The sequence below is a fragment of the Oryctolagus cuniculus genome, chromosome 7 (assembly GCF_051225735.1).
Source record: "Oryctolagus cuniculus isolate XC-2025 breed Fujian yellow rabbit chromosome 7, ASM5122573v1, whole genome shotgun sequence".
Taxonomy (NCBI): Eukaryota; Metazoa; Chordata; class Mammalia; order Lagomorpha; family Leporidae; genus Oryctolagus; species Oryctolagus cuniculus.
The window spans coordinates 133,259,825-133,286,533 of record NC_142873.1 but is presented as its reverse complement, the minus strand read 5'-3'; the positions used below and the strand labels follow the sequence as shown (position 1 = coordinate 133,286,533).

Here is a 26,709-nt window from a genome sequence, read left to right as displayed (position 1 = left end):
TGCCGCACCGCCTGCCCCACCACAGCCTGAGACAGCCTAGCTCTGGGTGAGAGGAGTGAGATGGCTGCATCTGTTTGCATCTACGTGGGGCCCCCAAACCATTTTGGCTTATAGGGGAATGTTGCTGCGCTTTCTTTCAAGGTAAAAATTCCCAAGTTATTGCTACCAATTTTCTTCTTGATTAGAAAAGTGTTTAATAAGTTACACCATACAAGTTCACTTTCTAGAAGTGCTTTTTTTGTCAATCAGGTCACCTGCATTTGGGCCCTTGCTGCATTAATGGACTTGGTGGAACTAGGCCAGCAAGGTTTTCAGTACAGGGAGAGTATGTTTGCTTTCAGGTGTTACTTTCCATGGAGCTCATACATACAGGACCTTCATTCTTTGAGTAAAGTCACTAACTGTAAAAATCACATAGGTTTCATTGTTTTTCTCTTTTCTCCAAAAAAATTAATTTCCTCTCGGCAGGGATTACTGCAATTCACAGGTGTAATTAAAATGTAATTTGGTGTTTTAAAAAGCCTATCAGACTGCGTCCCAGAGTACCAGTTATTTTTAGCTAGTCCATTTCAAATGAAAAGGTACAGCTATGCATTTTTGAAGCCTCATGTTTAATAATTATAATATCTTGCTACCATGTTTGACTTCCCTTTCCCAAACTTTCTCCTTCCCTACCCCACTCTTCTGGATCCTGTATTTCCCCACAGGCTTTGCGAATGCTGGTCCATTGAGGGCTGAGCTGCAGGTCCTTCCCCAGTGGAAACCCCCCAAGATGAGCCAAATCTGCCTGCAGCTGTGGCCATCCATCAGCGTAAGGTTGCCCTGGAGATTGTCTGCAGTTTGTCCGACTTCTCCCTTGTCTCCCTTCTTCCCTCCTGTGTGGCTGAAACGTGCCCTGGAATCCCACCTCTGTAGCATGTCCCTGGATAGTAATTGGATTTATTATTGCTGCTGTGGTTCATTTTCAGTTAAAGCTAAATGACTTTCTGGCCATTTTTGTTCTCCATACCCTTTGTTCCTCCCCCCCACCCCAATTTGGGTATTTCTTACACACACTCTAGTTTGCTTTTAAAGACATGTAGAACGCAGTTGAAGTTCTGGATTCCATAAGGCCACTTTGAGAATATATTGATCTCAAGTCACAGTTTTCACAAAGAAATTTCTTGATCCAAAACAATGATGAGAACTGGGTCTCTCAGGTTTCGTGACATTTCTTCTCACCCCAAACACAAATAGTAACACACTCATTTTATGACGTACTGCAAAGAGTCCAGCAATTGCAAGTCAAGTCGGGGAGAGAATCTCAGCCGGGGCTGATAAGCCTGTCCCAGCAGAGTGATTAGAGCAAACAAGCGCCTTTCCTCCTTCCTTTCTTCAAGTCACCCTGCTGGCTTTTGCAATAACTGCTGGTGGGGAGAGACCATGGATCCCACGCCTGCACCGCAGAGCTGACATCTGTAAATGTGGGTTTACGTGTTAATCCCGCAGTATTTCTTCACCTCGTTTGCCTTAAGTGCACACACAGTACATTTTGTTGTTTAACTTCTTCCTCTTTTCTTGTCTAACTGGAAGTCCCCAAATATGTGGATTTAGAAATGAGTTTCCTGGTGTTTCTGGTTTTGGGTTAAAAACATTTTTTTTTGGTCTTAATATGGCTTAGATAGTTGTTTTTGTTCTCATGGCTTTGAAAAATAATTTCAGAATATTTTTAAGTGCAGGCTGGTGACGTGCAGCAGCATACAGCTTGTGGCGGGGGTGGTGTTGGAGTCTTTGTTGGTGGTGGTCTTCGTGTGAAAACTGACACAGCCCTCAGAGGAGAAATAGGAAGGAACCTTGCTGTTCTCACCATGATGCTTTTGTTCAAAATAGCTGTAAACCGCAGGGCTCAAGGAAAGCAATCCGAGTGTGACAGCTGATCTGAGAAAGAAGGGATGAAATCTGCCATGTTGAAAGCACTTTTACTGAAAGAGTAGCTGTTTGCAACAGGGGTCGACCTTGTGTCTCTGGAAGTAGACCCAAGGATTTTGGCTAGAGGAACTGTGCAGACTGAGGAGAAATTTGAGATCTTTCCTACTGTATGGCCGCTGTGTGAACGTTCCCAGCTTGTCTACCAGTAAAGGGAAGCTGCATTTAGTGCGGGAGCCAGGTGGACTCCAGTTTAGCTCCTCAAAGTGCCCTGACTTGGTTCTGAGCCTCATCCTTGTGCACGAGGTGACTCAAATCAGGATCCATTTTATGGGCAGAGTAAAAATAGGCCCCAGTTTCATTAGACTTCTTATGTGTTTAAGGAAGAAAAAAAAGAGAGACCTGTTACCATAGAAACAGATTTCCAGACCAGTTGTTTTTGTATGTGTGTGTGTGTGTGTGTGTCTTATGGGATCTGGGAGATGGAGAGGTGGAAGGGTCCTTGTGTTTTTTATCTAAAAATAATCAAATGCTGTTTCTTAAAAGTGAAAAACTTCATTTTTTCTGATTATGAAAGGTATCCATATTTATGATGAAAAGCACGGAAAACAATGTGATAATAGGTGATCCTTATTACCTGTTATTTTCTTGCACTTCTACCATGATTTTATGTCATTATTGTTTTGCTTAACATTTATCATAAACATTTTTCATGACAATAAAACCTTTAAAAGCCTTAATTTTATTACATCATTGGAATGACATCATTCTTTATTTAACTCTTCCCCGATTGTTGGGTTTTCAGCTTTTCAATATTATAAATAATGGTGCAACATAAATTTTTATATTGCTGTTAGGCTGATGAGTTATTTATGTGTTCAGTTTTGAGTAGTCACCAGGGCTTTCTAATTTTTAGAAAGTTGTGAAGGGGGTGGCCTTTGGATCGAGCTGTGGTAGAGCAGCTTGCATGAGGGCTGTGATTCAGAACTGTTTCACCCTGGTAGACATCTGTTGAGGCAAGAAGTGAAGAACTGGAGAGATCCCTGGCGTGACCGTAGGAGCAGCTTTTGGGTCACATCACGGCACAATGGGCCAGCACTTCACATTATATGTCTGATGTGTGGTAATACTGTTGTGCCATTGGTTAGCATCTCATGTTGTTTATACAGTACTGGTTCACCCCTTGGAAAGGTGAATTAGAGGCCCTATGTTAGTAGAAAGAAGATAATAGCTCTTGCTTGACTGGTTTTATTTATTTATTTAAGAACAAGGGCGTTCCTTAGACTACATGAGGACAAGGACCTTGTCTTCATGTGTATCTGTATAATTCATGTGATGTCTGGCACACTGTGTCTCTCTTCCTGTCATGAGCAGCATTGTTCTATTAATGTGTGTTCAGATCCTGTTCTTGTTTTGTTTTCTGGCAGTCACTTTCATACCGTTAACCCAGATATCTGAAGATCTGTGGCATCCCAGAAAGCTGAGCAGGTGAATCTCCTGGTTGCTTTGTGATAATTGCTTCTTTGTGCCATGTCACATGTGCTTCTGGCATCTGTGTCGCCCTGGAAGCTGGAGCCAGTCACGAAGCTAACCCTCTGCTCTCTCGGTAGGAGGTTTCAGTGTGACGCATCAGCCTGGGAAAACGTAGCATGCGGTGTGAAATAGGAGGCTGAAGCAGCAGTCCTTTAGCCCTTTCATGGGATGGGAGTAAATATTTGGACAGGGTTCTCGGGTGCCATAGAAATTAATAATAACCTCGCAGCAGCTGTGGAAGCTTTCCTCGTACCCATTGGAACAGGTTTGTTTAAAGACTTACTTTGGCTCTTTTGAAGCAGTGATTCTTTTTTTCCCTGCAGACCTGCCCTGGGTTCCTCTGCAGAAGGTTCCCTTTCCAGGATCTTTTATCCACGTGGCTTGCGTCTGTGCCCTACCCCCTTGCGTCTGTGCCCTACCCCCTCGCACTGCACCTTTTGACCTGTACTTATTATACTCAATTCCAAAACACCTGGGTTTTGAAACGTCATGGTGGATGTTTTCCTTTTTTGCAGGGCAACTCCCTACCTTTGCCCTTCTCCCTGAAGCCAGGGCTGTTTGGATGACTAACATTCAGCATACCACCTGACTAACCTGCACTTTGATCCCAGAATTCATTTCTGTTCTGTGTTTGTTTAGAAATGCAGTTTCTCTGGCCTTCGGATATGGCTGTGATTTAATTAGGCCAGCACGGATTTTTTTTTCTGCTCGCTGTTGGTTGGGTCAGCTGTGATGTGTCAGGAAAGCTGCTGCCCTCTGTTGTGGAGAGAGGGGCACATCCGTAGTCTTCATGAGGACTCACTGGTTCACTTGGGTTCTGTATAGAGCCTCTGCCTATGTTTCCTTGGAAACTATTTAAAAATGCTTTCTGCCTGGCCGCTAGGTGTTGAGTCATCAGATGTTGGATTCTTCCCTTCGAGGCCTCCTTTGAAGGAAGGAGAAAGTGGCTGGCAAGAGTGTAAGTCCCCACGCTCTATCTCAGATGTTGAGCTTCTCAGTGGGGGAGAGTGAATCCCATGTTGTCATAAAGAAGAACACCTGAAGAACAGGGTACCAATTTAGTGACCATTGGGGAGCACCTCCTATGTATAACACACATGTGTAGGGTATTTGTAGATTATTCTAATTCTAGTCCAGCTGAACATTTCTTCCATGAACTTGCACAAGTGAGCCAAGTTCATTTGACCTCTCTGGGCCATGGTTTCTCCAGTGATATTTGGACTACCCTAATCCCTATGGTTCCTCCCAATTCTAGAACTGTATCCTTCAAGTGTTTATCTGTTAGAAAACAAGAGAAGAGGCTTTTCAGAAGAATTGGCATATTCTAATATTTCACTGCCTCAAAGTAAATGACTTAAAAATGGCTTCTCTAGAGCAGCATTTCTCAGCTCAGCACTATTAGCATTTCTGCTCTCCGTTGCTGTGGGATTGTCCTGTGCATTTTAGGATGCTTGGCAGCATTCCTGGCCTCTGCCCACTAGATGCCAGTAGCATTCTCCTGCTGGTTGTGAAAACCCAGTATCTCTCCAGGCATCAACATCGGCCCCCTCAAGGGGAAGCTTCTTTGGGTGGGAGCTGTTGGTCCAGGGGGAGAAAAGTGGGACTATTTGAATGTGGGCTTATTTGTTTATTTATTTATTTGAAAGGCAGAGTTAGAGAGAAGGAGGGAGAGACAGACACAGAGAGAGAGAGAGAGAGAGAGAGAGAGAGAGAGATTGATCCTGCTGATTTACTTTCCAAATGACTGCAACAGCCAGGGCTGGGTTGGTCCAAAGCTGAGGTCCAGGAGCTTCTTCTGGGTCTCCCATGTGGGTGGCAGGGGCCAAAGTATTTGGGTCATCTTCTTCTGCTTTTCCAAGCACATTAGCAGGGAACTGGATTGGAAGTGGAGCAGCTGGGACTCGAACTGGTGCTCATGGGGGATGCTAGCGTCAAGGGCAGCAGGTTAACCCACTGCACCACAATGCCAGCCCCAAATGTGGGCTGTTTTTATATCAGTTTTCATTGTCCTCTGCTGCTAATTACCTGTTTTATTAGCAGGCATGTATTTCGTGCTCACTGTATGGAAGTGAGTGCCAGCACTTGATTCGAGGGAGTTTAATGGTGGTAGTGTGGAAGTGTCAAGTGTGGAAATGATTCTGTCAGCTCAGCAGTCCTTCCCTACACTCCTGCTCCTAGCAGCCTGCCCTTAGCTGTTGGTTGAGGAAGTAATTGAAACGGATCCAGGCACTTACTTGCAAAGGCTATCAGGCTAGTATCCTAGGAGGCCCCAGGGTTTGTGAATTATGGATAGGACTGGGGCTTGTGCATTCAGAATCTAGTGTGAAGGCTGTTACTTCTTCAGCTACCAAATGGAAGAAATTAATATGTCATCAGTATGGTGAGACCAGGTCTCTGTCCTGGGGATGGAGGATGGAGAGCATTCTCAGTGGGCAGTGGCTGGGTTACCCTTCGTTAGTAGCATCTTTTTTTTTTTTTTTTTTTTTTTTTTTTTTTTTTTTGACAGACAGAGTGGACAATGAGAGAGAGAGAGACAGAGAGAAAGGTCTTCCTTTGCCGTTGGTTCACCCTCCAATGGCCGCTGCGGCCAGCGCACTGCGGCCGGCACACTGCGCTGATCCGATGGCAGGAGCCAGGTACTTATCCTGGTCTCCCATGGGGTGCAGGGCCCAAGCACTTGGGCCATCCTCCACTGCACTCCCTGGCCACAGCAGAGAGCTGGCCTGGAAGAGGGGCAACCGGGACAGAATCCGGCGCCCCGACCGGGACTAGAACCCAGTGTGCCGGCGCCGCAAGGCGGAGGATTAGCCTAGTGAGCCGCGGCACCAGCAGTAGCATCTTCTAAAGATACACCCCTTCAGTATTTTTTTGAGAATTGAGTAGATACTGGTTGTTACAAAGAGGAACTTAAGCCTTTAACCTGGAGTAACCTTAAAAAAAATGTAAAGAACTGACTGTCCCTAGGGAATAAAGACAATAACTTTTTAAAAAATTAACTAATTTATTTGAAAGGCAGAGTTACAGAGAGGCAGAAGCAGAGAAAGAGAGAGGGAGGTCTTCCATCCGCTGGTTCACTCTCCAGGTGGCCACAACGACCTTAGCTGTGCAGGTCCGAAGCCAGGAGACAGTAGCTTCTTCCGGGTCTCCCACACGGGTGCAGGGGCCCAAGGACTTGGACCATCTTCCACTGCTTTCCCAGGCCATAGCAGAGAGCTGGATCAGAGGTAGAGCAGCTGGGACTCGAATTGGTGCCCATATGGGATGCCAGCACTGCAGACGGCCTTACCCGCTATGCAACAGTGCCGGCCACAAGACAGTAACTTCTGGCAAGGCAAGTTTGTGTCGTTTACCCCAAGTGAAGTCATGAGTTTTAGGAAAATAGTATAATTATAATGTCAAGTTTTCAAATAGCAGGTTCACCTGGCTCACAATGGAATGGCTGCCTAGCCTTTAGCTTAGCAATCCCTTCCTACATACTACTCCCTGTAGCATGTGTTAGCCACTGAAGTAGGGACTGAAATGTATTAGATTTCTCATATGTAATTTTTATACATGTTACATTTGCTATGAAATGTCTGTTTAGATTGAGTAATTTTGCTTTTGCTCCCAATACTCTTAGTTTTCCTTCACTTAAATATTTACTTATTTTCATCTACTTGAGAGGCAGAGTGCCAGAGAGAGACAGAGAGGGATCTTCCATCTGTTGGTTCAGTCCCCAGGGCTGGGCCAGACTGAAGGCAGGAGCCCAGAACTCCATCTAGGGCTGCCTCGTGGGTGGCAGGAGCCTAAGACTTGAGCTGGCACCTGCTACCTCCCAGGATGCATTAGCAGGAAGGGGTATTGGGAGCAGAGGTGCTGAAACTTGAACCAGGCAGCTTACCCCACTGTACCACGATGCTGCTCCTCCCCGTCTCTTTTAAATCCACATTCTCCACTGGGTCAGGGGCAGAACGGTGCTGCTTACTGATTGGGGTCAAGTGTGTCCTGTCAGCATCCTGGCTGGGATGCTCTGGGATCCCAAAGCCATGATTCATACACTTCAGCCTGCGTCAGTGCCTGTCCTTGGCCTCTGGCAGGCTCTGTGTTCCCTTCCAGCTGAGCCTTTGCTGGAGCAATTGCACACGTGGGGCCTTCAGGCCAGACAATCGTTTGTACTGAGATGGTCTCACTGTTTGGCTCCTAATGAAATAGCCTCCTTCCTGCCCCCAATGAAAGCAGCTATTTGTTGTTTCCTCCCTCCCTTTTTCAGAGAAGCCATGTCTCAGCCACCCCTCTTCTGCCTTATTCACAAATGCTTTGAGCAGGGTCTTTGTGTAGAGGAAATTGGCTGAAGCCAAAATATCATGGGCTTACCAGGAGACAAGGACCATCAAGGATACTCTTTCCTCTGGCTCTCTATGTAGGAGGTTTAAATTACATTTGGTTTTCTGAAACTCCAGCTGTCCTGTTTCTGCCACACAGAAATGTTAGAGAGAGTGAATCCTACCATGGACACTCAGAGAACTCTTTCATATTTGGGCACAGGACACAGAGACACTGTCTAAAAACAATATCAGGGGCCAGCATGTTGGCAGGGCTGGTTAAGTCGCCTGCAGCTCTGGTATCCCATATGGGCACCAGTTCAAGTCTTAGTTCCTTCACTTCTGATCCAGCTCCCTGCTAATGTGCCTGAGAAAGCAGTAGAAGGTAGCTCAAGTTCTTTTTTTTTTTTTTTAAATATTTATTTATATATTTGAAAGGCAGAGTTACAAACAGGCAGAGGCAGAGAGAGAGAGAGAGAGAGAGAGAGGTCTTCCATCCACTGGTGCACTTCCCAGATGGCCGCAACAGCTGGAACTGTGCCAATTTGCAGCCAGGAGCTTCTTCCAGGTCTCCCAGTTAGGTGCAGGGACCCAAGGACTTGGGCCATCCTCTACTGCTTTCCCAGGCCATAGCTGAGAGCTGGATCGGAAGTGGAGCAGCTGGGACTCGAACCGGTGCCCATATAGGATGCTGGCACTGCAGGCCAGGGCTTTACCCGCTGTGCCACAGTGTTGGCCCCAGCCCAAGTTCTTAGGCCACTGCCACCCACGTAGGAGACTCAGATGGAGTTCCAGGCTCCTGGGATTTGGCCTGGCTCAGCCCCAGCCCCTGCAACCATTTGGGGAGTAAACCACTGATGGGAGATCAAAACAACAGTAACAACAAAACAACGCTAAGGGGCAAATGTTTGGCCTAGCAGCTCAGAAGCTGGTTAATACGCTTCCTCTGCTATCAGGTGCCTTGGTTGAGTCCCGACTCTGACTCTTGCTTCCAGCTTCCTACTTATGTGCACCCTGGGAGGCAGCAATTACTCAAATAATTGGGCCCCAGCCACCCTTGGGGGGGACTTGGATTGAGTTCTAGGCTCCTGGCTTTGCACTGGCCCAACCCTGAGTGTTTTGGACACTTGGGGAGTGAACCAGCAGATGGGAGCTCTCTCTCTTTCTCAAAGCAACAGCAACAACAACAACTTAAATCCACATAAGAAAAATACTTATACTAGGTTTTAAAAAGTATACTAAATTAGGCTGGTATGTTATCTAAAGGAGCTCACAGAAAGAAAACCCAACAACAGAACAACCCTGGGGAGGGGGTGCCGTGGGAGAGGCAGCAAAGTGCTGGAGGCATCAGAATAGGTAGAAAAGGGCTTCACAGAGAAAAGTGGACAGAGCAAGATTGTCACAAAAAGTACTTGGTGAATGGAGGGCATCGCCCTGTGAGCTATTTGTTAAGATATTTTAATTTGATCACAAAATTCTAAGACATTCTCCAAGCTTTTTTATTTTTATTTTTTTTTAAGATTTATTTATTTATTTGAAAGGCAGAGTTACAGAGAGGCAGAGGCAGAAGAGACAGGTCTTCCATCAGCTGGCTCACTCTCCAAATGGCTGCAATGGCCGGAGCTGTGCTGATTTGAAGCCAGGAACCTGGAGCTTCTTCTGAGTCTCCCATGCAAGTGCAGGGGCCCAAGAACTTGGGCCATCTTGTACTGCTTTCCGGGGCCAAAGCAGAGAGCTGAATCAGAAGTAGAGCAGTTGGGACTTGAACTGGCGCCCATATGGGATGGCAGCACTGCAGGCCATGGCTTTACCCACTACACCACAGCACTGGTTCCTCTCCAAGCCTTTTTAAGGGAACGTTTAAGTTAACAGCATTGTGATTTTTTTCAGACTGACTTCTGACAAGTCTAGGTGGTCTCTACTTTCTGATTCATCATCTTTCTTTCTCTCTCTCTCTCTTTTTTTTTTTTTTTTTTTTTGACAGGCAGAGTGGACAGTGAGAGAGACAGACAGAGAGAAAGGTCTTCCTTTTTCCGTTGGTTCACCCCCCAGTGGCCACCTCGGCTGGTGTGCTGCGGCCGGCGCACCGCGCTGATCCGAAGCCAGGAGCCAGGTGCTTCTCCTGGTCTCCCATGGGGTGCAGGGCCCAAGCACTTGGGCCATCCTCCACTGCACTCCCAGGCCACAGCGGAGATCTAGCCTGGAAGAGGAGCAACTGGGACAGACTCCGGCGCCCCAACCGGGACTAGAATCTGGGGTGCCGGCGCCCCAACCGGGACTAGAACCTGGGGTGCCGGTGCTGCAGGTGGAGGATTAGCCTAGTGGGCCACGGCGCCGGCCCATCATCTTTCTTTTTTAAAAAAATCTTTATTTGAAAGGCAGACAGAGATAAGCAGAGAGATCTCTCTGCTGGTTCTCTCCCCAAATGTCTGCTAAAGCTGGGGCTGGGCCAGGTGGGAGCCAGGAGCCTAGAACTCAAATTAGGTCTCTTACATGGGTGCCAGGAACCACGAGCCATCACCTGCTGCCTCTCAGGGTCTGTATCAGCAGGAACCTGATCATAAGCAGAGCTGGGACTTGCAGAGCTTGGTCCTGTGATGCAGGATGAGGGTGTTCTAAGCGGCATCTTAACACCCAAATGTCTGCCCCTCAGCTTCCCCCACACACACTGCGCCGGCCCAATCCAGAGCTGCTACCGTCCATGCAGTCAGCTCTAAAGAGCACAGACGTGTCATCTCCAGCAGTTGGTCACGGATTTTTAGCTGGCTGTTGGGATCACATACAACCCACGTCCCCGTTTCCAAGCATTTTTTTCCTTCAGTTTCCACACTCTTTGCTTCCATCCTGTGGTTTTTTGGGAATGCGGTTCTAGGCTTTTCCTGAAAGTCAGTAAACACCATCCGTCATTTCCCTCAGAAGTTATTTTTCATCCTCCGAGATATTTTTAGGGTGTTTTGGGTATCCGTCAGTAGGGATTTTGGTGTATCATTGAAGGCGAGTCTTGGCTATTCTGCTCCACGAAATGAGAGGTTAGGGCACTCACTTCAGTTCTTTTCTGAGAAGTGAAGAGGCAGGCCTGCCCAGGTTTCTGTTGAGTTTGCCCTACTTAGCATCTGTAACGTCGGAGGACTGTCCTCCGCTGGGAGCATCGTGAGGCTTCGCTGCTCGCGTCGTCTCTCTCCTGTCACTGACTTTATGAGACTCTTTGTCATGGGCAGGGAATCTCTTGGTTAGCTCTTTTCTCCTCCTTTACTGTAAAATCAGTCAAAGCAGCACATACCAGAATTTTCCAAGGAAACCCCAAGAGGCTTGGCTTTTTTTTTTTTTTTTTTTTTTTTTTTTTTAAGATTTATTTGAAAAGCAGAGTTACAGAGAGAGGGAGTGATTTCCTATCTGCTGGTTCACTCCCCAAATGGCTACAAGGGTGATTGGACCAGGCTGGAACCAGGAGCTTGGAACTTCTTACAGGTCTCCCATGTGGGTGGCGGGGCCCTAGTGCTTGGGCAGGCTTCTGCTGCTTTCCCAGGTGCATTAACAGAGAGCTGGATCAGAAATGGTGCAGCCGAGACCTGAACTGGCACTGTATGGGATGTCAGTGTCACAGGCAGTGGTTTAACCCACGCCGCCGCAACACTGGCCCTGAGGCTTGGTCCTTGACTTGAGCTTTCAGACAGTCCCACCAAGAGTGCTGCACAGTTGCCCCAGTACCAGCTGGAAAGATATTTACTTATATAAATATCTATTCATTTACTTTATTACCTAAAGGGCAGAGACACAGACAGGCATTCATCTCCCATTCATTGGTTCACTCCCCAGATGCCTACAATGGCTAGGACTGGTCCAGGCTGAAGGCAGAAGCCAGGAACTCAGTCTGGGTCTCCCAGGTGGATGGCAGGGACCCAACTACTTGAGCCATCACCACAGCCTCCCCAGGTGCACATTAGCAGGAAGCTGGAATTGGGAGCCAAGCTGTGACTTGCACCCAGCACTCTGAAACAGGATGTGGGTATCCCAAGCAATGTTATTATTATTATTTTTTTAAGATTTATTTGAAAATCAGAGTTATACAGAGAGAGAAGGAGAGGCAGAGAGACAGAGAGAGAGAGAGGTCTTCCATCTGCTGGTTCACTCCTCAGTTGGCCACATTGTGGTGATGGCTCAAGCTGGAGCTGTGCCGATCCAAATCCAGGAGCCAGGAGCATCCTTCAGGTTGCCTATGTAGGTGCCAGGGCCCAAGGACTTGGGCCATCTTCTGCTGCTTTCCCAGGCTATAGCAGAGAGCTGGATCGGAAGTAGAGCAGCTGAGACTTGAACTGGTGCCCATATGGGATGCTGGCACTGCAGGCGGTGGCCCCCCAGGCAGTGTTTTAACCATTGCCTCAAATGCCCACTCTGGTAAAACATTTAAAAAGGGCTGGTGCTGTGGTGTAGTAGGTTAACCCTCCACTCGCTGGCATTCCATATAAGCACCGATTCAAGTCACAGATGATCCACTTTGATCCAGCTTCCTGCTAATGTGCCCGGGAAAGCAGCAGCAGATGGCCCAAGTGCTTGGGCCCCTGCACCCATGTGGGAGACCCAGAGGAAGCTCCTGGCTCCTGGCTTCTGATCAACCCAGCTCTGGCCATTCTGATCCTCTGGGGAGTAAACCAGCAGATAGAAGACCTCTCTTTCTGTCTCTCCCTCTCTCTGTCTGTAACTCTGCCTCTCAAATAAATAAATAAATCTTAAAAAAAATATTTAAAAATGATTTTATTTAGGTATAATAACAAATGGAAATTATATATATATATATGTATGTATCTATCTGTGGTGTAGAATAGGATGTTTTGATACACGGATTCATTGATTCTTGTGGCAATCAGGAGGCCCTGTTGTTGGAATTAAGAACTCACCACACCCAGGAGTCTCTCCTTCTGTGTCCCTCCCCAGGAGAAGGCCTTTGGAGGTGTGGGGGTAGGTTTTACTCTTTCCAGTTTCTCTTTGTGGCAGGAACATGACATCTGTCATCTGTACCCACAATTTTAAGGGGAAGTGATGTCCTTGTTGATATATAGACATGAGAAAAGAATAACAATGGATTCTAGAGTGGCCAACTTCATGGAAGAATTTAAGCCATACTTAGAAATTTGGAATTCAATGGCTGGCGTTGTGGGATAGTGAGTTAAGCCACTGCCTGCAACACTTGCATCCCATATGGGTGCCAGTTTGACTCCTGGCTGCTCCACTTCCAGTCCAGCTCCCGGCTAATGTACCTGGGAAAGCAGCAGAAGATGGCCCAAGTCCCTGGGCTCCTGCACCCATGTGGCAGATCCAGATGATACTCCTGGCTTCTAGCTTTGGCTGTGCACAGCCCCAGCCATTGTGACCATTTGGGGAGTGAACCAAATGATCTCTCTTATTGTATGTGTGTGTGTGTGTGTATGTGTGTAACTCTGCTTTTCAAATACATAAATCTTTTTTTTTAAGAAGTTTGGAGTTCATTTGATGGTGGGTGTCCAATTACATGACTTTGAATGAGGCAATGACATCATCAGAACACCTTGGCAGAATGACCTTTGCAGAGCCAACAAAAATCCCAAATGAAAGCCCTGTCCTTTCCCTTCTGATGTATTCTGAGAATGTGGTTGAGTAGTAATGGCACAGGGTGGTTGATTTGGTGATTCTTTAGTATCAGAAACATCACCTAAGGTACCATCCGCTGCGGGGATAGACAGAAAGGAAGAGTCACAGCCTAACTGGCAGTGAAGCCCTACATACTAATCAGAAAACAAGGGAAATAAGCGATGTGGAGCTCAGTTTACTGGAAGTTAATTGTCCTCCCTTTAGTCTTCTCAGAGTAGTTTAATTTTAGAGGTACAGTTACCATCTTTCAGAAGAGGTAGATTTTCAGATAATCTAATCTGGTAAGGAGATTGACTCAGAGTTAAATTGTTTGAAGTCACACAACTAATACGTGGCACTGTCTAGATAACCCATATCTTTAGCTTTGTGTGTGGCAGGAACCAGGTAAATAATAGGAGATATGTGTGAGCAGGTTACTGGACTAACTCAGAGCAAGTATTAGTTTTTGCAGGACCTAAAGGAAATGGCTAGCCAGTGTATAGAGGAGCTGAGAAGAGACATTGCACCCAGCTGTAGACATGTGGCCTGTTTTGTCTCCTGGCCTTTGGTTGTGCTATTGCTTTGGATTTTTTATTCCTTTCTAAAGGTTCTTTTTCAGTTATATTTAATTTTGGGCCCCGCCTCCTTGCTTAGGAGTAAAATCAATGCAGTTCTGTGGTCTGTCAGCATTAACAATACAAGAAAGGATGAAAAAACAAAGTCTCTTCCACTAGGCCTGAGTTGCTGTCCTGTTGATTTCCTGGTGTTACAGGCCTTGATGTTTTGAGAAAAGCCATTTTAAGTTAACTGCTGAGATAAGTTTAGATGTTGATTGATCATTTTACCAGTGAGTGAAAACTTAGCAGGGTTCTATTTCACTAACCCTTTTCTGGTTACCTAGTAGGAAGATAATATTGCTTTCCCTCATCTCCACTGCTCTCATAGCAATCCAACAGCTCTCTCTGTTCCATCCTCGGTCTTACAGATTGAGTTGGCTCAGCTGGCTTTTATATTGTTGAGTATATGAGTAGCTGCTATGTGCTGCTAGAATCCCCAGACTTCCATCTTTGTCTTGTGCACTTTGATATTTTATATAAATATGGGAGGGGTAAGAAGCAGTACCAGGAGATAGGAAGTGGTAGGGAGACATCTCTCTAACAATCACTGCCATCCAACAGTAGAACCTTTTGAAGGGGTGCATCAGTGAGCCAGGTAGTTACCTTAGAAAGACTTTCTCCACTTAGTGGAGGTTGAAGCTCTGAATTCTCAGGTTCTTTCCACCTCTGATTTTCTTTTTCTCTTTCTGTCTTGTCTTTTCTTTTAAGATTTATTTATTTGAAAGGCAGTCAGGTGGGTCAGGCAGAAGTCAGGAGCCTGGAACTCCATCCAGTCCTCCCATGTGGGTGGCAGGGGTCCAAGGACTTTGGGTATCTTTCGTTGCTTCCCCAGGCGAGTTAGCAGGGAGCTGGACTGGAAGTGGAGCAGCCCATATGAGATGCAGGCGGCAGCCTAACTCTGTGGCTCAATCCCAGAGCTCTGATCTAACGTTCAGTTCCTTCGTCTAGTATTTACCTTTGTTCCCCAATCAATCTCAGAAGTATTTCAATTCACTTTGCCTCAGACATTTCGAAAGCTTAGTTTCTGCTCTTTTTTCAAGTGTGTGAATGTGGTTGCTGACTCTTTTTGACAAACGGAAATACCGTTCTTGCAAGATGGCCTGGATGCAAAGGGACTTTTCTTGCAGAGCGTTCTGAGAGCAGAAACCTCTTGAGTAAGCCCTTGTTTTGGCCTCATGGTTCCTTAAAAGGTTTGTATTTACAGAAGTTCAAAGTTACTGTTTATTGTTATTTTGGAACAAGGAACTGGATGAATTCTCTTTTGTATAAATGAAAATCGGCTTGTAAACATTTAGCACTTCCACTTAATTTCTCTAAGATCATACTGGTGATTCTATGTATCCTTTTGTTCAGTAAATCAGCAATGAAGGAATATAATGATTGGAACTGGCACTAGTTTATTTCCTTTATTTTTACTTCCAAATTTTGTGTCAGAGTAAATGGCAGCTGAGATATAGCAAATTAACTGCCCCCTCTTTTTTTTTTTTTAAGATTTATTTATTTATTTGAAAGTCAGAGTTACACAGAGAGAGAAAAGGCAGAGAGAGGGGGAGAGAGAGGTTTTCCATCCAATGGTTCACTCCCCAAATGGCTGTAACGGCCAGAGCTGCACAGATCCGAAACCAGGAGCCGGGAGCTTCTGGGTCCCTCACGTGGTTACGGGGACCCAAGCACGTAAGCCGTCTTCCACTGTTTTCCCAGGCCATCAGCGGGGAGCTTAACCTCTATTTTAAAATCAGTGTTTGTTGAGTTAGGTTCTTCCTCCTGTGTGTATCACTTGTAAACTGGATTTCAGTGCCAATCCTAGACTCACTGAACTGAATTTAATTCAGCATTTTAGGTTCATCAAAATCTAACGTCTTCACAAATTAGTGATCTCATTTTGCATTTTCAGAAGCATTGAGTATTGAACTGGGAGGGACCCAAAAATTGCCTGCACATCATCTGCTAGAACTGAAGTAGTCAGAAGGCTCGTAGGGCTCTTTGATCACCCAGTGACTGTGGGGATCATTTTCCTACAGTCTCTGAAAGTCGATTTCCCAAGCGTCCGCATGAACACCAGAGCTTAGGGGATTTTACTGTTTCTAGGTATGCTACACTTGTTTTCACACAACCTTCACTGCTAGAAAATCCTTCCTGAGAGTGTACTAAAATCATCAACTGTTCAGTTGTGCTAGTTCTGCCTTTGCAGCTTTACTAAAGTGTGTGACAGCTTAGCCTTTAAGATGGTTGAAAACACCACCCTTCATTGTACGAAGCCCGGAAAATGATTTACTTCTATGTTGCTTGTTGATGAATTCATTTAATAGATATGTATTCTGTAAAATCTTTAATTTGGTAGCACCGTGCTAAGTATTTTAGAACACAAAATGAAGAGACATGGTCCTTGGCTTCTGGTACTCAGTCTAATTAGGGCAAGAGAGACCTGTAAATAACCAATTCTAATAAGATACTCAGTTGTAGAAAAACAAAGCATGCAGTGGATTCTTAGCCGTAGAGAAGGTTGGCTTATCTCATTAAAGCAGGGAGGGGGAACATTTTTTCTGCCAAGGGTCATGTAGATAGTTATAACATCATTCACAGGTCATACAGAATCCTCAACTTAAAAATTAGCCTGCTTTAGATGTATTGAATTTTGAGTTCTACCTGTGATTGTCTTAGCAGGGTCAGAACAAATGATTCTGTGGGCCTTATATAAGCCATGGGTCAGGCTTTCTCCTCCCCTCTGAGGGCCTTACAGAAAGTATAACGTTAGACTGGATATTTTTTCTTTTAAAGATTTATTTTATTTATTTAAAATTCACAGTTATATATAGAGAGAGCTCTTCCATTGTTGGTTCACTCCCCAAATGGCTGCAATGGCCAGCGCTGGGCCAGGCTGAAGTCAGGAGCCAGGAGCTTCTTCCAGGTCTTTCATGTGGGTACAGAGGCCCAAGCACTTGGGCCATGCTCCACTGCTTTCCTACACCATAGCAGAGAGCTGGATCAGAAGTGGAGCAGCCAGGACTCAAACCAGTGCCCATAAGGGATGCTGGCATCACAGGTGGAAGCTTTACCTGCTATGCCACAGCGCCAGCCCTAGACTGGATCTTGAGGTTTCTGAAGCAGGGAATGAGGGAGAAAGCCATGCCAATAGAAAAAGTGGTGTAAGCAAAGAGGTATAAGTGTGTACCATGTTTCGGAGTAATGACCTGTTCAACATGTGTAAAGCTCAGGCTCTTAATGGGCATTATATGTCATGGTAAGGAGTTTCAGTTTTTCCCACAATCAGTAAGGAGTCATAGGTGGTTGTCTTGTTTTAAAAATATATGTGCCATTTTTTTCTTATTATAAAATTAATCAAACTCATTGCAAATAAAAATAAAATACAGGCTGGCGCCATGGCTTACTTGGCTAATCCTCCGCCTGTGGCGCCAGCACCCCGGGTTCTGGTCCCAGTTGGGGCGCTGGATTCTGTCCCAGTTGCTCCTCTTCCAGCTCTCTGCTGTGGCCCGGGAGTGCAGTGGAGGATGGCCCAAGTGCTTGGGCCCTACACTGCATGGGAGACCAGGAGGAAGCACCTGGCTCCTGGCTTTGGATTGGCGCAGCGCCGGCTGTAGCGGCCATTTTGGGGGGTGAACCAATGGAAGGAAGACCTTTCTCTCTGTCTATAACTCTACCTGTCAAAAAAAAAAAAAAAAAAAAAAAGGTAAAGTCAATCATGTTATTTTTAAAGATTTACTTACTTGTTTACTTACTTATATTTGAAAGACAGAGCAACAGAGAAAGAGAGAGAGGCAAAGAGAAAGAGAGAGAGATCTCTTCCATCCACTGGTTCATACCCCAGGTAGCTGCAATAGCTAGCCTTAGGCCAGGCTGAAGCCAGAAGACAGGAACTCCATTCGGGTCTCACACATGGGCAGCAGGGGCCCACGTACTTGGGACATCTGCTGCCTTCCCAGGCACAGCACCAGGAAACTGGATTAGAAAGGGAGCAGCCCAGACTCAGCCAGCACTTGGATATGGTCTTCTAGCATCACAAGCAGCAGTTTAACCCACTGCACCACAACACTGGCCCCACATTCTATAGGTTTTTATTTACTCTGTATTTTATGTTATGTTATGTTATGTTATGTTATTTATTTTTTATTTATTTATTTATTTATTTATTTACAGGCAGAGTGGACAGTGAGAGAGAGAGACAGAGAGAAAGGTCTTCCTTTTGCCGTTGGTTCACCCTCCAATGGCTGCCACGGCCGGCGCACCATGCTGATCCGAAGGCAGGAGCCAGGTGCTTCTCCTGGTCTCCCATGGGGTGCAGGGCCCAAGGACTTGGGCCATCCTCCACTGTACTCCTGGGCCACAGCAGAGGGCTGGCCTGGAAGAGGGGCAACCGGGACAGAATCTGGTGCCCCGACCGGGACTAGAACCCGGTGTGCCGGCGCCGCAAGGCGGAGGATTAGCCTATTGAGCCGCGGCGCTGGCTTATGTTATTTTTAATAAGCAGAGTTAGACCCCCCCAAATGGCCGCTATGGCTGGTGTGCTGCGCCGATCTGAAGCCAGGATCCAGGTGCTTCTTCCTGGTCTCCCATGCGGGTGCAGGGCCCAAGGACCTGGGCCATCCTCCACTGCCTTCCTGGGCCACAGCAGAGAGCTGGACTGGAAGAGGAGCAACTGGGACAGAATCCAGTGCCCCAACTGGGACTAGAACCCAGGGTGCTAGTGCCGCAGGTGGAGGATTAGCCTAGTGAGCTGCAGCGCCAGCCCATGATTGGCTGTAAAAGTACATGTATAAATAAGTAAAATTAAAAAATAGAAGATATAGATATTTCACAGCCCCATTACCCAGAGATAATAGCTTTGAGTATTTTACATATATTTTTCTAGTCTGTTTTTCTGTGTGTACATACAAATTTATTTACATTTTTCACCACTTTATTAATGCTAGATTTAAAAAGCTGTTATATCATGGAGATATTTCCATACCAAGTTAGCTACAAAGTTTTTTTCCTGTTGCATTATGATGTATAGTACCTTTATATGAACTCGGTATTTCTAATTTATTTAAAGATTTATTTATTTATTTGAAAGTCAGAATTACATAGAGAGAAGGAGAGGCAGAGAGAGAGAGAGAGAGAGAGGTCTTCCATCCGCTCGTTCACTCCCCAGTTGGCTGCTACGGCCGGAGCTGCAACAATCTGAAGCCAGGAACCAGGCACATTTTCCTGGTCTCCCACATGGGTGCAGGGTCCCAAGGACCTGGGCCATCTTCCACTGCTTTCCCAGGACATAGCAGAGAGCTGGATTGAAAATGGAGCAGCCAGGTCTTGAGCCGGCACTGCAGGCTGCGTCTTTACTGGCTATGCCACAGTGCCGGCCCCGGAATTTCTAATTTTTATAAAAATATAGTAATGAAAATTCTTAATATGTATAATTGTGTACCTGATGAGTTATTTTCCTGATGAATTCTTAGAAGTGGGAATCAAAAATTTATTTACCTTTAATTTTTTAAAAAAAGATTTATTTATTTATTTGAAAGTCAGAGTTACACAGAGAGAGGAGAGGCAGAGAGAGAGGTCTTCCATCCGATGATTCGCTTCCCAATTGGCCGCAACGGCTGGAGCTGCGCTGATCTGAAGCCAGGAGCCAGAAGTTTCTTCCGGGTCTCCCACGCAGGTGCAGGGGCCCAAAGACTTGGGCCATCTTCTACTGCTTTCCCAGGCCATAGCTGAAAGCTGGATGGGAAGTGGAGCTGTTGGATTTCAAACTGGCACCCATATGGGATGTCTGCGCCCCAGGCCAGGGCGTTAACCCACTGCGCCACAGCACCAGCCCCATTTACCTTTAATTTTTAAACAAATTTTGCCTCCCTTCTGAATGGGAGGAACTGTGCTATGCCCTGAGAATTTGACAGTGAACATCACAGATCTGATGTGTGCTATTGTGGCATTAAAATAGTTTAGTGGGAAAGAAATGTTAATAATCACACAAATAATTAATGATAAAATGTTGTATGAGTTAGAAAGAAAATAGAATGGGTAAATGAAAGTTCTTAACATTTGAAAAGTCCTTATCTGGGGTGGCCCACTGGTTAAGACAGTCACACCCCCTATCAGGGTGCCTGGGTTCTAATCCCAGCCCCACTCCCAATTCTAGTTTCCTGTAGATGTTCACCTTGGGAGGCAACAGGTGATGCCTCAAGTAGTTGAGTCCCTGGCACTATGTGGAAGCCTTGAATTGGGTTCTTAGCTCCTAGCCAGCACCTGACCCAGGGCCATTGCAGGTGTTTGGGGAGTGAACCAGCATACTGATGCCTTCTCTGTCTCTCAAATAGATTTTTAGAAAATATTTATCTTTTAGAGATATAAACAGAAGTATGTACAGATGAAATGCTGTGATGTTTGGGATTTACTTCAAAATAACCCAAGGTTTAGGGGTGAGGGAAAGTGTATAGAACAGAGCTGAAACAGTATTGGCCAGGAGTTGGTAATTGCTGGAGCTGCTTTTGTGTGTTTGAAATTTTCCAGGGGCTGGCGCTTTGGCGTAGCGGTCTGGTAAAGCCGCTGCCTGCAGTGCCAGAATCCTATATGGGCACCAATTCAAGTCCTGGCTGCTCCACTTCTGATCCAGCTCTCTGCTATGGCCTGGGAAAGCAGTAGAAGATGTCCCAAGTCCTTGGGCCCCTGCACCCATGTGGGAGACCCAGAAGAAGCTCCTGGCTTCTGGTTTTGGATTGGTGCAGCACCAGCCGTTGTGGCCATCTGGGCACTGAACAAGCGTATGGAAGATCTCTCTGCCTCTGCCTCTGCCTCTCTGTAACTCTGCAGAGAGCTGGACTGGAAGAGGAGAAGCCGGCACTAGAACCTGGCACCCATATGGGATGCCAGCACTGCAGGTGGGGGATTAACCAAGTGAGCCATGGCGCCAACCCCATAAATAACTTTAAAGAAAAAAAAGCCTTATATCACAGGCCCCTTTGGGCTTTTTAAAACAAATTTCCATAATAAATGTAAACAACAGAAGAAAGAGTAGAGGAGAGGTTATACTCTTCCTTCTGTTGTTTACATTTTATTATAAAAAATTTCTTTTTCTTGGATTGGAGGGACCAAGGAAAGGCTGTTTTGAGGAAGAAACATTTCAGCTGAGCCCCTCGTGATGAATAGGAGCTGGCCAGGCCTCACGTGATGGCAGGTGGCTGGGGAAAGAGCTTTTTGACTTTGGGAGCAGCATGTTCTAAGGCCAACAGCCCTAAAGGGGGAACTTGTTGGTCTTCAAGGAAATGAAAGCAGGCTGGGAAGGAGGAGTGGCCAGACATCTGAGGCCGCATTAAAGGTCTTTTCCTGCAGTCCCTCAGTAATAGAAGGAAGCCTTCCAGAGGAAGATCTTTCTTTCTTTCTCTCTTTCTTTCTTTCTCTCTTTCTTTCTTTCTTTCTTTCTTTCTTTCTTTCTTTCTTTCTTTCTTTCTTTCTTTCTTTTGTTTTTTTCTCTTTTTTTTTTTTTTGGCTTTATTATTTTGTGAAGAATAGTTTTGGGGCTGGGCTTTGAGAGGTGAAGAGCATGTTAAAGTGAAGAGACATTAGTCGATTATTACACTGGTCCAGAGACCTGATGATCGTAGACTAGAGAGATGAAGAGAAGAAATACTGATCTGACAGGTATTTTGGTCTTTGTGATGTTGAGAGTTGAAGGAGAGAAAGGTTTCAGGAGGATGTATAAGATTTCATCTTATACTGTTGAATGGATGGAGGTGTAATTGGCAAAGATGGAAAAGAACAGAGGAAGAGCTGGCTTTGTGGCAAGAGATTCAGAGCTCACATTGGAATATGCTGTTGATACAGCACCAATTTACATTTTCATCTCTGTGTATAAGACCTCATGGAAGGTTTATATGCAGAGATCTGATCTGTACAGATTTGTGTTTTGGAAATATTACTCTAGTGGGAGTCTGGAGACCAGTTAGTTGTTAATCTGTGAGATTTTGAATTGAGAAATCTCATCTTTATTGTCTCTGGCTTTGTATCCCCAGTGCTTAGTAGACAGAGAGCTTGCCATATAGGTAATACTAAGACAATAGGTACTCATCGGTGAGAGGTTAGAAGGTCTAGAAATTTGTGAGGTAGATTCAAAAAGGTTGGGAAGGGAGATGGAAGAAATTCTAATCTCCCTTTGTTCATCCTGCCTGTTGAAATTTACGGTAGCTCCATGATGCTAACAAGTCTAAAGCCATCAATTTAGTAATCTTTATTTGTTTGGAATGCCACAGTTGAGAGATGAATGAATTGTGATTATTATAATAGTAGCTGTAGCTCTCCTTCTTTCTGCTGAGTTCTTAAACCCAGAACCCTTCTGATCCTGGCAGCTCTGGTGGTGGGGGACATCTCAGCAGCCAGTGAACTGTGCACAAGGCAGCAGGTGTTGCTCAGAAACTATCCAGAAGTCGCATATACTGCGGCTATGACTAATATGCCTTCTGTTTTGCAAATGTAGGCATAAGCCTGAGAGGGACTTGTCAAACCCATGCAGCCACTCAGCCCAATACTGGGCTGGTACTTATTACAGTAGATCTTTTGGCTGAGCAGTCAGTGAAATCCATATACTTTCTTCATTCACACTGATTCTATTATGCAGACTAATTACACATTAATTTGAATATTGCTTAATGCTGCCTATTTTTTTCTTAAGATTTATTTATTTGAAAGAGTTAGAGAAAAGTGAGAGAGACAGAGAGCGAGTGAGAACAAGCACAATTTCCCATCTGTTGGTTCACTTCCCAAATGGCCACAATGGCTGAGGCTGGGTTTCATCTGGGTCTCCCATATTGGTGCAGGGGCCCAAGGACTTGGCTATCTTCTGCTGCTTTCCCAGGCACATTAGCAGGAAGCTGGGTCGGAAATGGAGCAGCCGGAGTAGGAACCAGCACCCATATGGGATGCCGGTGCTGCAGGTGGCTGCTTAACCCTCTGTGCCACAGCACTGGACCCCCTGAGTTCGCTCTTAGGTCCCCATCAAATATGTTCATTCATCTGCAGCCTCTTTTTTGTGTGGTGCTAGTCACTACCAGTGTGTGTAACTTGTTTATCCTCTTCAGGTTCACAGTTGTTTGGAACATTGCTCCTCAGCATCTCTTTCTATTTTCAGTTTCAGAATGATATCTTTTAAATTTTCTCCTTGGTTTCCAAGATAGAGTGGAAGCCTGTTGGGTGTGTGATGGGCCATGACCAAGTGTATTGAACAGCTGGTTTCTTCTCGCAAGTATAGCAGATTTAAGTAGGCAGGCCTTGTGGCAGCGGTACCACATACTGTGGAATCCAAGCAGCACCCTCAGGCTGACGGCCTCGGGCCTGTTTTTCTCTGTGTGTGTGTTGGGGGGGGGGGGGCAAGTGCAGGCAGAAGAGCAGGGTGTAGCAGAGAAGGGGACTGGGTGGAGTTTAGATAGCGCATTTTCCAAGAATATTTTGGGGTAGATAAAGGAAGCTGCTTAAAACGTGATGTTTTCTAGAAGGCTGAAACTGGGTCCCCTCCACTCCATAACCATTTCACTATACAGCATCATAAGACTTCATGTTGTATACCTAAGTATACACAGTAAAGCTTATTTTTTTAAAAAGCAGAAATTGACTCCAGGATAAATTTCTAGGCAAAATTACAGAGACAGATCACTTCCCAAGTGGCTTCAACAGCTGGGGCCAGGACAGGCAGAAGGTAGGAGCGAAGAGCTTCATCTGGGTCTCCCACGTGGGTGGCAGGGGCCCAAGCACTTAGGTCATTTTCCGCTGCTTTCCCAGGCACATTGGCAGGGAGCTGGACTGGAAGTGGAACAGCTGAGACATGAATCAGCACCTGTAGGGGATGCCAGCCTTGCAGGTGGTGGCTTTATTCACTATACCACAGTGCCAGGCCCCAAATTTCTTCTTTCTGATATTCAGTTAGTCTTGGTTCTGACATTTTAGGACCAGAACTCATATTCCTGTCTGAAGAGAAGCAGTCTGTGGTGCTGGACAGTGCTGATACACACACGAGTGTGCGTGTGAATGAGTTAGCTGGCCCTTGTCAGTGAAGAAGAATGGGAGGTGGTCCCGGAAGCCCCACTGCACACCTCGTTCTTACACGTAACCCTCTTTTATTACCATTCCTCTGGGTGCTATACGCTACGAGGTGGATGTGACAGATGAGGAAACTGAGGCTCAGGAAGTTGAATTGTTCCACATAGGTAGTCACTAACTCTTTTCTGGCTGCAAATGTTGTACTTTTAATAACTATAACATTTCTCCGCATTTTCAGCTATAGAAGGAACTTTTTGTCTCTTGTCTTTTTCTTTTCTTCAATTTCAGAATTGATAGGCACATATAGTCATTGACTGATAAGTCCAGTGGCTCAGAACTCTTAAGAGAATGAGCCTCTGGGATAGAGCGGTCACTGTTTCCTGGGGAGAACGTTGTGTGTTGTAGGAGGGGTGGCAGGTGGGGGCGGTGGTGGCAGGCGGGGACCAGAGGAGGCTCTCCCCTGGCTTTTCAGGAACATATGGTTACCCCTGTTTCTGGGCTGGGCCTCATCAGTGGCTTCAGGGCATCAAGTCTTACTCTTGCTTCCTCAAAGCAAGACCTGGGGACCACAGTTCTCACTGTGTTTGAATGATTGAGAACTGCCGTCCTCACGGGAAGAAGGGCCAGGAAGCAAACAGGGTAACCTTTCAAGGTGACGTAAAATAATAATTATATATATATATACTTTCCATTATTTGAAAAGCAGAGAGAGAGATCTTCCGCCTGCTGATTCATTCCCCAAATAACCTGCAGCAGTAACCATGCTGAAGCCAGGAGACTGAAACCCAAGCTGGGTTTCCCACGTGGGTGGCAGAGACCCAAGTACTTGAGCCATCAGGGAATTAGAAGCAGAGCTAATACCTGAACCCAGGTGCCTGCTGGCATCCCAAGCAGGGGCCAAACACTTGCCTCCACAGCTTTTTTTTTTTTTTTAAAGATTTGTTTATTTATCTATTTGAAAGGCAGAGTTACAGAAGGGCAGAGGCAGAGAGAGAGGTCTTCCATCTGCTGGTTCACTCCCCAAATAGCTGCAATGGCTAGAGCTGGCTGATCTGAAGCCAGGAGCCAGGAGCTTATTCTAGGTCTCCCATGTGGGTGCAGGGGCCCAAGCAGTTGGGCCATCTTCTGCTGCTTTCCCAGGCCACAGCAGAGAGCTGGATTGGAAGTAGAGCATCTCGGTCTTGAACTAGCACTGCAGGTGGTGGCTTTACTTGCTAGAGCACAGCGCCAGGCCCGATGCCTCCACAGCTTTTAATGAGATTTTGGTTTCTGATTTTGTTAGCAAGCAAATACATTTGAAGTATCTTATCATGAGTTCTAAACTCCACAACCCTTGGGCAAAGGAAAGATGCTAAAGAAACATGAAAATCTTACCTTTGGTCGTATTTTTAATCTTGTTGCTCAGATCTTATCGGAGTTCCTTTATGAACACTGTATACTCCACCACATGAAACAACTTCGTGAATCATTTGTGTGTTTATTAGCTGTATGGCAGACCAGTGATGCAAATCCAACTAAGCATTTGAAGGGACTGCAGATCTTTTCAGAAGATAAATCTGAGCCTTTCAAGATAATAGTAATAAGAAGGCATTGGGATAAAATTTCAGGCAGAGAATACCACCTAATGGTGATAAGGAGGAGGTGAGCCCTCTGTATCTAGTAACTGCCATTGTAAATGAATGATATCATCAGAAAATTGTGTTATTTATAATAGTTGTGAATTCAAGTTTCTAAGAATATATATTTTTTTGCCACATGATTCTAGCATTCTTCCATTAAAACGTCTCCAAAACCTGTGGGCTAACGAAATAATTGCCTGTGTCCCTCAGAACTGAAGTCTTGTGCCTGTTGCTTCAAACGTGGGTCTGGTTTATCTCTGTAGAAAATCAGTTAGTGTCTTCTCACTGCTTTACTGCAACCTCTAATTCTGATGTGGAATGATAGAGAAGGAAGTATTTCTGATATTTCAGTCTTTGGAAGGTGTCATGTAAAAGCAAGTCAGTTTTCCTAGTTAACAATTATGAAGAGGAGTTTGATAGTTTTCTAGCATGCTTATGAGAGTGAGAAAAGTTGGCAGAGATGGGAAAGAGTTAAAACCTCTCTGAGATGTCTCTTTGCTGCAATAAGCATCTTTATTTATTATTGTTATTTTGGGGAGGGCAGTTGAGTCTAGATAATTCTGTAGTTGAGTAAAGTAGGGACATCAGCCCGAGCGGATCCTATTAAGTCAATGTGGATGCATATTTTATAAGCCTGGAGGGGAAGCGAGGATAAACAACGTTTTTAATTTCAGGTTGAGTCCTGGGCTCGCATCCACATCTGTATCTTTTTTCCTAGTAGGAACACTGAATCTAGGCCTCACCACCATTGCAAAGTTTCATGGAGGAGGACTCTCCATGTAAGGTGCTAGGCTAAATAGGATATGATGTAACTTTGGGAGTTTTCTTTATATGTGACAAAATATTCTAACATCTGCATTTCAGCACTCAACAGTAGCTGTAAAAAACTGCTCTAAGCACACTTACCCACATATTGTATAATTCCACTTGAATTAAATGTCCAGAATTGGCAAATCCATTGGAAAGTAGATTTGTGGTTAACCGGGTTGAAAGGAAGGGATTGGGAGGAAATGGAAAGTGCCTGCTAATGGGTTTGGGATTTCTTTTGGGGTGATTAAAATCTTCTGGAATTAGATAGTGGTGATCCTTGTACAACTATATGAGTAT

At 45.4% G+C, this 26,709-nt stretch overlaps 1 protein-coding gene across 4 annotated transcripts in view; it reads left to right on the top strand.

Moving 5' to 3' along the window:
- The window catches only part of SMAP2 (small ArfGAP2), a 53,835-nt gene that overhangs the window by 9,247 nt on the left and 17,879 nt on the right, over nucleotides 1-26,709 (top strand). The window contains exon 1 of one of the 4 annotated variants that reach the window (XM_070078695.2): nucleotides 3,494-3,703. The exons of 2 other annotated variants lie outside the window; for them this stretch is intronic. In XM_070078695.2, coding sequence (XP_069934796.1) covers nucleotides 3,607-3,703 — 97 coding nt within the window. In that variant the 5' untranslated portion in view covers nucleotides 3,494-3,606. Of the gene's footprint in view, nucleotides 1-3,493; nucleotides 3,704-21,425; nucleotides 21,596-26,709 lie in introns of those variants that run through there. One more of the 4 variants, XM_089300918.1, reaches the window with a different exon arrangement.